Source organism: Gekko japonicus, unplaced genomic scaffold (genome assembly GCF_001447785.1).
Source record: "Gekko japonicus isolate JY-2015 unplaced genomic scaffold, Gekko_japonicus_V1.1 scaffold975, whole genome shotgun sequence".
NCBI classification, from domain to species: Eukaryota; Metazoa; Chordata; class Lepidosauria; order Squamata; family Gekkonidae; genus Gekko; species Gekko japonicus.
The window spans coordinates 430617-442287 of NW_015171531.1; the positions used below are offsets into that span (position 1 = coordinate 430617).

At 53.7% G+C, this 11671-nt stretch overlaps 1 protein-coding gene across 1 annotated transcript in view; it reads left to right on the forward strand.

The window, feature by feature from the left end:
* Positions 1-5988: 5988 nt before the first annotated feature.
* LOC107117461 (uncharacterized protein K02A2.6-like) overlaps positions 5989-11671 on the forward strand; it is a gene marked incomplete at its 5' end in the record, with an annotated part of 61011 nt that continues 55328 nt past the window's right edge. The window contains 3 exons of the mRNA XM_015419587.1: positions 5989-6852; positions 6970-7892; positions 7965-8141. Coding sequence (XP_015275073.1) covers positions 5989-6852; positions 6970-7892; positions 7965-8141 — 1964 coding nt within the window. The remainder of the gene's footprint in view (positions 6853-6969; positions 7893-7964; positions 8142-11671) is intronic.

An 11671-nucleotide genomic window follows, 5' to 3' on the forward strand; every position in this document is an offset into this window, starting at 1 on the left:
GGGGTGGTGGCCTTGGACTCATAGGGGCAAAGTCCACCTCTTGTGTTGCCGCTCGGACATCACATGCGAGAGGTCATTCTGGCTCCCCCAGCTGTCCTTAGGGGCTCTTTAAAAAGTTATGGCCGCCGCTGCCACTTGCAGCGGCGGCTGAAACCACCGGGGGGGCAGGGGACTGCTGAGCTGCCCTCCCCGCCTTTTTCAGGCTCCACACCGGAGTGCCAGGCCTGGAAAACGGCCTGCAGAGCCGCCCCTCCTCACCTGATCCATCAAGCAGTAGTCGGAGACTGGAGCATGTGGGCAGGAGTAGAGTTCGCCAGGAGTTTTAACTGAGCTCCAGACAATAGAGACCAGTTTCCCTGGAGAAAAGGGCAGCTTTGGAGTGTAGACTCTGTGACATCACATCCCTGGGGAACGGGGGACCATGAGGAATAACATGAGGGCGATTTTCAGCAGAAAGGGGGAATCAGTGGAAATTGCCAGTCTTTCATGAAGATCAGTGGGCAGTAATGGAAAGAAGAGGCAGGAAAGTGCCATTCTGCTATTGGAAAATGGAGTTTGGATCCAACCCTGGAAGTCAATGACTATCAGCCAGTAAAAATGAGCACAACTATTAGAGAGTATTCTCATAAAAACTCGGCTTCATTGGAACTCAAAACTAACTTTAATTACCTTGAGCAGAGTAGCCAGCTCCAGGTTGGAAAATTCCTGAAGATTTTGGGGGTGGGACCTCACTAGGACAAAATGCCATAGTCGACCATCTGGAGACCACTTGGAATTCCAGGAGATCTCTAGGTCCCACCTGGAGGTTGGCAACTCTAGCCTTGAGACCACAGCTTCTGGCGTCTGCTGCATCTTTCAAGATTTTCAAGAATTTGGGACAGTGACCATGTTAGGAGGTCGACAGCCATCTACAGAAGATGACCTCCTGGATTCTCAATTTAAAAATCAGGAAAGGCAGCTATGAAATCATTTCTCACTGCCTCAGTTATGTTGAAAGAGTCTAGCTTTTCCATTATATGGGACATGTGCTATTTTTATACATTTCGGAATTAGAACGCTAGATGAGATGGTGGTGGAGTACAAGGAAGTCTATTAATTCTCTGACAGATACCGTGGCATATGAAAGGAAGCCAAATCTTAACCTTCTTTTTAAATATTGGATTACAACAGCTCAGGTTTTGTTTTTTGTTTTGTTTGTTTTTTGTGTAATGAATGAACTAGTAACTTTTAATTTGTGAATCATGTAAAATATCAACCAACTATTTCCATACTGTCAGACATATGTCGTGCATTTGAATGTGATTCATGAAAATGTTAAAAGTGTTTAATATATACCCTCGGAACTTGTGCTTAGCTAATAGATCGATTCAGGCTCTAGTGACCTCAAATGTTATTTTTCTGCCTTCCTAAAGAAGGAAACCAGAACTCAGATCTTGGGTTGAAAGAGCACATACTGTTTAAAGCACTTTAAAGTATTTCTGTATAGGATTCTGCCCCTCAAGCTTGTCCAGGAATGAGAGGGAATCCCATACTTTTACAATACATTAAACAACAACCCAGAGAGGTAGGCTACCCTCTCTAGATTTCAGAACAATAAGCCACCAGAACCTCTTTTAACTAGAATCCTCTTCCAGCCCAAGAGCAAGGTTCAGACTCTTAGCTAGCATCTGGATTTTACACATTAGCACCTCTTCCCAGAGATGCACAATATTTACTCTCCAATAGTAGCGTATATGGTGAGTGTTTAGGCCACAAGATTTAGGCTTGGAATTCAGTTACACATCAGAGACCATTTAAAAACAAGGATAAGTTTTTATTCAGCACAGAGCATTGCAATTAGACCATAAAGATTTCAAAATAACAAGCCTAAGGCAGTTTGCCTTAACTATACATAATGCTTCATATTTACCATGTCAGGAACATCTACAGTCCAAATAGTCCAAGGGATTTTGAAGAGAAATCCCATCATTGCACTCCATGTGCTTTAAGTCCCAAAGCAATTCTTTGTTCTCCCAGGGACCACATGTCCAGGTGCAATAAACAAGCAGAGCTCACTAGGAGGGACAGAGAGCAAGAACACAAGAGCAGAGAGAGAGAGAGAGTCTCTCCCATAGGGAATGACCAGTTATAGGCCCATTCCAGTCACAATCAGCTGTGGCCAGGCAGCCAACTGCGAGTGGGCAGGGGGGTGGCCAATTCTTTGTTGTCATGGGTGCACGTGGGGATAGGCTGGAAGTTTGGAAACCACGCCTGCAGTCACATGGCCCCCAACTCCAGCTTCTCCATCGGCTACACGAGCTTCTGGCATGCTGGCCTAGCTTCCAGCATGGAAGTGTGAAGAATGTGTGGTTATATGGCAGGGCTATAAAATTTTGGCCAAATGTGCAGGCCATATGGCTTCAACAGGAAATACAACACAGCAGGTTATCAGCAAGACATCCCAGGGGAAGACAGGGGCTTTTAGAAATCAATATTTCTATACAGTTTCTTCTATGATTTTATTTTATTTTATTGTCATGTAAGGAAAACAAAAAAGATTGTAGCTGTAGCCGCACATCTTTGGACATTAAGCTATTTTTGTACTCTGTCATTTTTAACTGGATTTCCTGGTGTACACAGAATAATCCAGTAGCAAATGAGTGTGATATCCATTGAAGTGAAGATGCACTCATTGTCAGATATTGGATCCCTGACAGATTCATGGCCATGTAAGAAAGTTAATTTACAGTTACATTTCAGTCTTATGGCACTTTCATATCACTTTTGTTGTTGTTGTCGCACAGTCGAGTCCGACTCTTCACGACCCCAACGACCACATTACGCCAGGCCCTCTTGTCTTCCGCTGTCCCCCGGAGTTTGGTCAATTTCATGTTCGTTGCATCTCATCCTTTGCCGTCCCCTTCTTCTTTGACCTTCAGTCTTTCCCAGCATCAAGGTCTTCTCCAGGGAGTGCTCCCTTCTCATTTGGTGGCCAAAGTGTTTGAGCTTCAGCTTCAGTATCTGGCCTTCCGGAGAACAGTCAGGGTTGATTTCCTTGAGGATTGACTGATCTGATCTCCTTGCAGTCCAAGGGACTCTCAAGAGTCTTCTCCATCATTACCTTATCCCAATTTTTCTCCCTTGCTGCCTTGCAGGGTTTTCAACCTTGGGTTGAGAAATTCCTGGAGATTTGGGGGGGTGGAGCCTGGGGAGGGTGGGGTATAGAGCAAACCCTCAAAGCAGCCATTTTCTCCACAGGAACTAGAATTGTCAGGTCCCCCCTGGCCGCCGGTGGGGGACAGGGGGGTAGGGTTGACAGATCCAAGTTGGGGAACTCCTGGAGATTTCAGGATGGAGCCTAGGGAGGACAGGGACAGCGGAGGACAAGGCCATATAATCCACCGTCCAAAGCATCCATTTTCTCCAGGGGAAATGATCTCTGTAGTCTGGAGATGAGCTGTAATTCCGCCTAGGTCCCACCTGGAGGGTAGCATCCCTAACAGGAACTGATCTCTCTAGTCTGGGGAGATCAGTTGTAATTCCATCAGATCTCCAGGCTCAGACCGGCTGCTCAATCACAAGGCTATTCAAGGTGGAACACGTTTCCCTAAAAGACGGCCTGGTTCCCCCATGTCCCTGGAGTATGAAGTGTGAGACTGAAGGCTGTACTTCCACTTCGTGTGGGGCAGCTAGAGGCACTTAGCAAGCGAGGCTATGACCCAAATGTGCGTTCTAAAACGTTTCTCACAATCCTCTGCAACAGTTCTGTGTTCTGCAGCAGTTGAACAGATATCAAAAGGGTTCCCTTACAGTTAAAAGTTCGGTAAATGCTTTGTTCGTGATGACATTATGGTGAGGGAAAGTTCTTGAGCAAATCCCCTTCCCGTCAGGGGTCATTTCGTAGAAAAAGAGGTGCAGGAGCTCATTAGCATAACTCATTAGCACGACTTATTTGCATATGCCACACCCCCTGACATCACCAGAAGTGTGTCAAAAGGCAACACCCACCGCTCAGGCTCCACTGGACTCTTTTGTATTGCTAGCTATGGGGGGGGGATGCGCACATCTGCCCTCACAGAGGAGGGAGAGCTTGTACCTGAATAAACCTTGGCCTTAAAGGTGCCACTGGACACATCTGGATTTTTAGCTGGGGGGGGCTCTGCAACTTACCTGGCTGCTTCTTGCTCCTTGTGGCCTGGGGCTGCTGGGAGCAGGGGGCAGGACTTGTTGCATGTGCCCACCCCCTGGGCTCCTTACTGCCGGAGCTCTGCTCCTGTGCGCTCCTGCAGGAAATGACCCCTGCTTCCCATGAATCTGCAGAAATTCTGGTTTGTGTACCCCTCTTGCCCTACTCACCCAAATAACTCTGCCCATGGCTGCTATATTGGATTTCAAGGTTTTGCAAACAGCAAACAAAACCCTGGACTCAGCCAACCTCGGTTCCAGTATCGATTCTGAACAGCCTTGCCCGACTGTGACTGTAATGTACTGTCGCCATTACCACGTGTAGTGCATTCAGCCTGACATGCCCGGACATGCCCGGGCTGACCAGGCAATACTCCTCAGTAGCTTCAGTCGAAAGACAAAGGATCCATAGGATCCTAGCCGGCCCAATCAAAGGGCCAGCTTCCCAGCCGGGAGACCAATGGTCGCCCGGTTACTGTAAATAGCCTATCGGGAGTAGGGGGTGTGTTTAGGTGTGCTTGGTGGCGGGTTTTCTGAACGCATATAAACCGGCCTGCGAGCTGGTTTCTTTGTCTTGTTCCTGAACTAGTAAAGTACTCTTGCTGAATCACTCTTGCTAAATCACTCCACGTTCTGAGTACTTTTCACTGGCGACGAGGGTGGGATCTACGACCCCATGAACAAGACCCGGACGCCAACACGAGTACCGCACCGAGCCTGACGCCGAGACCTCTCCGGGAACCGCGCAACTTCGCATCCCAGCTCTCCGGCAACTGCTCATCGCTCCGCTCCCGGCTCCGCTTGCACACTGCTGACCCCTCGAGCAGCAGCATCGCTCTCCACGCCTAGCACGCTTCAGGCTAAGCTCGCTCGACCAGCGCGCCCGCCTCACCCGGTCCTCCGAGCGTCCACGAGCATCCGCGGAAATGTCGGAGCAAAACGCCACCTCCGCTCCCTCCTCTGCTTCCACCTCCTCATCCTCCGGGCCCAACGCATCCTCCGGGGTCGCCACCGCCGCTCCAGCAGGGCAACCTGGACGAGACCCTGCTGAATCAGTTCTTGTTGGGTTTACGAGAGGCCAAACTGAGGAGGCGCCTCATTCGCGATGATGACCTCACGCTGGCCACGGCTTTAAAGGATGCGGCTGCTTTCGAGAATGAGCGTCCGGGCCACAGCGGCCATCGGGTACACCGCACCCAAGCCGGAGGGGATTCGGCTGACTCCGAAGAGGAGGCAGTGGCGCAACTCCACCGCAAGCCGTCACAACCTCACCGTTCGAAGGGCGCACCGCCAGCGAGGCCGTCGGAGCCAGCTTCCTCCTGTGCCAGCTGCGGGGACGCGCATGAACGTCGGAGCTGCCGTTTCCGCGAGGCGGTCTGCAGGTCCTGCAACAAGCAGGGCCACATCGCCAAGGTCTGCCGCAGCCGCCGCCAGCCATCCAGGAAACCCAGCCACCAGTGGGAACCCATCCACACTGTGGACCTCCATTCGATCGACACAAATGCCGTCGGCCACCAGCCCCAGCCCCAGGTAGGTGACTTGCCCCGTCAGAGCCGAAACAAAGTCCATGTTACGGTCCGGATAGAGGGGTCCCCCTGTAGCATGGAACTTGACACGGGCTCCGAGTTTACCATTATCTCGGAGGAGACGTTGCGGACAGTGTGTCCCAACGGGGGACCCCCTCTGCGCAAACCACACATCAGGCTTCAGGATTTCAATAAGAATCCTGTGGTGGTGCGGGGCTGGGGCACGTTCAATGTGGAGTTTCAGGACTTCAAGGGTTGCTTGGACATTTTGGTGGTGGGGGGCCGGCTTTCCAGTCTCCTGGGGATGTCGTGGTTTAAGCCGCTGGGCTTGACCATCGGGGGCATCCACCAGCTGCAGCAAGCCGATTTCGCGGACGTTTGCAACGAATTCCCCCGGGTTTTCGATGGGTCCTTAGGCAAGTTCACGGGGGCCCCCATCTCCCTGGACCTGGACCCGGCGGTCCGGCCCATACGGATCAAGGCCAGGTTTCCGCCCTTAACGGTAAGGCCGAAAATCGAGGCGGAACTCGACAAGCTGGTGGCGCAAGGGGTGTTGGAGTCGGTGGCATCGGCACGCTGGGAAACCCCCATTGTCACACCGATCAAACCAAACGGGGACGTCCGGATCTGTGCGGACTATAAGTGCACAATTAACAAAGCGCTGCAGGACCACGCGTACCCCGTTCCGGTGGTCAGCCACGTGCTGGCGGCGCTCGCGGGGGCTCGCATATTTGGAAAGCTGGACTTGGCGCAGGCCTATCAGCAGCTGCCGGTGGACGCCGCCACGGCGGAAGCCCAGACGATCGCCACGCACAGAGGGGCTTTCAAGGTCCACCGGCTCCAGTTCGGCGTCTCGGTGGCTCCGGGGATTTTTCAATCTTTCATGGACTCTCTCCTCAAAGGTATCCCCGGGGTACAGCCCTTTCTAGATGACGTCTTGATCGCCGCCCCCGACGCCGCGTCGTTTGCCACCCGACTCCGTACCGTTCTTCAACGCTTCGACCAGGCGGGGCTGAAGGTGAAGCGCGAAAAATGCTTGCTCGGCGTGCCCAAAGTGGAGTTTCTAGGGTTCGCGGTCGACGCACAGGGCATTCACCCCACGGCGGAGAAGACCAGGGCGATCTCGAACGCCCCAGCCCCCACATCAAAGACCGAGCTACAGGCCTTCTTAGGCCTCCTGAACTTTTACCACTCTTTTCTTCCCCTCAAAGCTGCAGTAGCCGAACCCCTCCATCGGCTCCTCGACAAGGGCGCGCCGTGGGTCTGGGGGGCGGCTCAGCAGGCGGCTTTCCGGGCGGTCAAAGACCTCCTCGTCTCAAATTCGGTACTCGCACACTTCAATGAGGACTTGCCGGTGGTGCTGGCTTGCGACGCCTCTCCATATGGGGTCGGGGCGGTCCTGGGGCACAAACTGCCTGACGGTCGGGAGGTACCTGTGGCCTATTACTCCCGTACCTTGTCTGCGGCGGAGCGCAACTACGCGCAGATTGACAAGGAGGCTCTTGCTATAGTGGCCGGGGTGAAAAAATTTCACCACTACCTCTACGGCCGGCCCTTCACGGTCCTCACGGACCACAAGCCTCTCCTGGGTCTGCTCGCCCCGGACCGCCAGACCCCCCAGATGACTTCGCCCCGAGTGATCCGGTGGTCCGTCTTCCTGGCGGGCTACAACTACATGCTCCTGCACCGGCCCGGGAAGGCGATGGGCCATGCGGACGCCTTGAGCCGCCTGCCTCTGCCGGAAACGGAGCCTGACCCGGCCCCAGCCCATCACATCGCGCTGCTGGAAACGCTGCCCGACCAGCCGGTTCACGTGAAAGAGGTGGCCCGGCGCACCGAAAAGGACCCTATCCTCTGCCGCGTCCTGGACTGGGTGAGAAGGGGGTGGCCGTTGGCCTCGGCGGGACCCGACTTTGCGGCCTATGCCTCGCGCAAAGACGAACTGTCTGCTCACAAGGGTTGTGTGCTGTGGGGAGGTCGGGTGGTAATCCCTTCCCCACTCCGAGACCGAGTACTTGCAGCATTGCACGAGGCTCACCCAGGAGTGGTGCGGATGAAAGCGCTGGCTCGGAGTTATGTGTGGTGGCCCGGCCTCGATCAGGACATTGAGAGACTGGTGAAACTGTGCCAACCCTGCCAGGCGTTCCGGCCCGCACCGCCCCGAGCGCCCGATCGAGCTTGGGAGTCTTCCCACAAACCTTGGTCCCGGCTACACTTGGACTTCGCGGGGCCGTTTCAGGGACAAATCTTTTTCATTCTAGTGGACGCTTACAGTAAGTGGCTGGAGGTGGTGCCTGTACCGTCTACCTCCTCGAAGGCCGCCATCAGAGCCATGCGCCACATTTTTAGCTCCCACGGCCTTCCAGACACCCTGGTGACCGACAACGGCACAGCATTTACCTCCAGCGAGTTCCAGGACTTCACGAGGTACTGTGGAATCCGACACGTCCGGTCAGCGCCCTTCCACCCGGCAACCAACGGCCAGGCGGAGCGCATGGTGCGCACCACCAAGGAAACACTGCGCAAGTTCGACAGTAAGGACTGGGACTACAAGCTGGCGGTGTTCCTGTTCGGCCAACGCACGACCCCGCACACCGAGACCGGCTGCAGCCCGGCGGAGCTCCTGATGGGTCGTCGCCTAACCTCCCGGCTGGACCGTCTACACCCAGACAGGGCCCCCGAGATGGAACCGACATCGGAGTCCCACGCAGCCGCCCGAGGGTTCTTCCCGGAAGACCCAGTCTACGCTAAGAACTACGCCCAGGGGCCACCCTGGATCCCTGCGAGAGTGGTCCGGGTGCGAGGGCCGCGCTCCTATGAGGTCTCCTGTGAGGACGGACAACTGCTACACCGCCACATCGACCAACTGCGGCGCCGGGTCCTTCCGAACGACCCCGAGGACCTGGAGCCCCAGGAGCACAACTAAACTTCAGGCCACGCACCCGAACCGCAGAACCCGGCCTCGGCCCCGGTCCCTCTAGAGCCGCAGGACACACCGCCGTCGGAAACGCCACAGCAAACCGCCCCGCCACGGCCACAAGGAGCAGCCCCGAACAGCACCCCGGACCTCCGCCGCTCTACAAGGCCCAGAAAGGCCCCCGCGTATCTACAGGACTTTGTATGTGGGTAGTTTGGACTATGGGGGAGGGGTGTAATGTACTGTCGCCATTACCACGTGTAGTGCATTCAGCCTGACATGCCCGGACATGCCCGGGCTGACCAGGCAATACTCCTCAGTAGCTTCAGTCGAAAGACAAAGGATCCATAGGATCCTAGCCGGCCCAATCAAAGGGCCAGCTTCCCAGCCGGGAGACCAATGGTCGCCCGGTTACTGTAAATAGCCTATCGGGAGTAGGGGGTGTGTTTAGGTGTGCTTGGTGGCGGGTTTTCTGAACGCATATAAACCGGCCTGCGAGCTGGTTTCTTTGTCTTGTTCCTGAACTAGTAAAGTACTCTTGCTGAATCACTCTTGCTAAATCACTCCACGTTCTGAGTACTTTTCAGTGACTTTGTGCAGACAGTGGACTGTGCGACTTGCTTTCCTTCCTCATGATGCCGTCCATTCAGAGGGCCAAGCATGAGCCAAAGGACTATGTGGAATCGGCAGCATTCGCTCCGACAGCCAGATGTTTACAGCTAACAGAATCCAAAAACGTTAAGCATGAACACATTCGGCACTGCCCGTTTAGTCCTCCCTGATCACATGTCCTGCAGCACAGTTTTTTAAAATCTCACCGAGGCAAGTTCTTACCGGGGCAATCAAACATAAAGGGAACGTTAATCGCCTCTGCCCTTCTTAGCCAGCATCGCTTCTTAAATGTTAAGTTATCCTCCTCCTCTTGTGTGCCAGTCTAATAATCTGGATTTTCCTTCTGCGGGGAGACAGATCTGCGGTGGCTCAAGAGGTTAAGACGCTGAACTGCAGGCTGTGGAAGGTTGGTAGTTCAGCAGTTCAAGACCCGGGTGCCGCATGACGGAGTGAGCTCCCGTCTCTAGTTCCAGCTCCTGCCAACCTTGCAGTTCAAAAGCAAGAAATTGCAGGTAGATAAATAGGTACCACTTCAGTGGGAAGGTAACAGCGTTCCGTGCGCCTTGACCGCGGAAACGTCTTCAGACAGCGCTGGCTCTTCGGCTTTGAAACGGAGATGAGCACTGCAACCCTAGAGTCAGATTCGACTGGCTTTCGAGCTAGGGAAACGTTTACCTTTACCTCCTCTTGTGTGCCAGTCTAATAATCTGAATTTTCCTTCTGCGGGGAGACGGATCTGTTGCTCCCTGGGTGTGCTGAGCTATTGGGAACTGCAAAGGAAGCCGGGTGCAAACCAAGGGAGGCTCTCGAGCTGTAAGGGCACAAGAAGGGTTTCAATTAGGGCCGCCAAACTCCAGGTGGGACCTGGGGATCTCCCGGAATGACAACTGATCCCCAGACTGCAGAGATCAGCTCCCCACTGGAGAAAATGGCTGCTTTGGAGGGTGGAATAAATCTCCCTCCCTGGGATCTTATGACCTCTGTGGGTCTGGAGCAAGTGGAGCCCTCCACTTTTAGGGTTGTTGCCAACCTCCAGGTGGCACCTGGAGATCTCTTGCTGTTACAGTTGATCTCCAGACGACCAAAATCAATCCTCCTGGAGAAAATGGCCTCTTTGGAGGGTGGACTCTATGGGTTTATACCCTGCTGAAGTCCCTCCTCTCCCCAAACCCTCCCCAGCCTCCACCTCCCAAATCTCCAGGTACTTCCCAACCCAGAGCTGGCAACCCTACACTTTCCTCTTTTGACCCTCTACCTGGCAACTGTCTTTTCCAATGAGGAAGGCTGATCGTGACCCTGGATAGGAAGAACCTGGGTTCGAATCCCTACTCAGCCATGAAGGTTAGTGGATGGCCTGTGGATGGTCATTCTTTGTCAGACTAACATACCTCGCAGGGTCGCTAGGAGGATTAAATGGAGAGCAGGAGAATCATCTGTGCAGCCCTGAGCTTCTTGGAGGAAGGGTGGAATAATGGAGCTACTCAGGGCTTTTTTTGTAGAAAAAGCCCAGCAGGAACTCATTAGCATAACAGGCCACACCCAACAGCAGAAATTCATTTGCTTATTAGGACACACCCCTGACAGCACAGCTCATTAGCATATTAGGCCACACCCCCATGTTCGCAGAAGTGTGGTCATCCAGACACACTCGCCTTTTGCTTCTTATTCTGTTTACCTTGTTTGTGGTCAAAACCCAGGGCTTTTTTGGAGCAGGAACTCCTTTGCATGTTAGGCCACACACCCCTAATGTAGCCAATCCTAATGAGTTCCTGCTGTTGGGTGTGGCCTATTATGCTAATGACTTCCTGCTGGGTGTGGCCAACTTGGAAGCCAGCCGGAACTCCGTTCCTGTGCGTTCCTGCCCAAAAATAGCCCTGGTGTTACTGATAACCACCACACATTTCACGAATATATTTTGCACCCCCAATAGTTATCTTTGCCACGCCTTTGCTCCCCCATACTAGTTAGTTTTTTGCTCCAGATGCCAGTGCTTTATGACCACAATGTGCAACCAGCCTGGAATAGATTCCGCACTGGGCAACCTAATCTCACAACTATCAGGTCAAGACTCAGGACCTAAGTGTGTGTGTGTGCGTGTGTGCGCGCGCGCCCTCGAGTTGCAGCCGACTTATGGCAACCCTGTAGGGTTTTCAAGGCAAGAGACTTTCAGAGCTGGTTTGCCATTGCCGGCCTCCGCATAGGAACCCTAGACTTCCTTGGTGAACCTGCTTATCTGATGAGATCGGGCTAGCCTGGGCCACCCAGGTTGGGGCAGAGCCTCAGTACATTTTAGGTTTTCCCCAAGGCTGGGTGGAATGGCGTGGGCGGGGATACTACTTGCCCTGTTGTGGAAAAGTAACAGGTAGGTCATCAGTAAACATGCAGCCCAAATTGGGCAGATAGCACCCCCGCCCCTGGCCATTTCAGGTTGGGAAAATGGCACAGGGGGAGG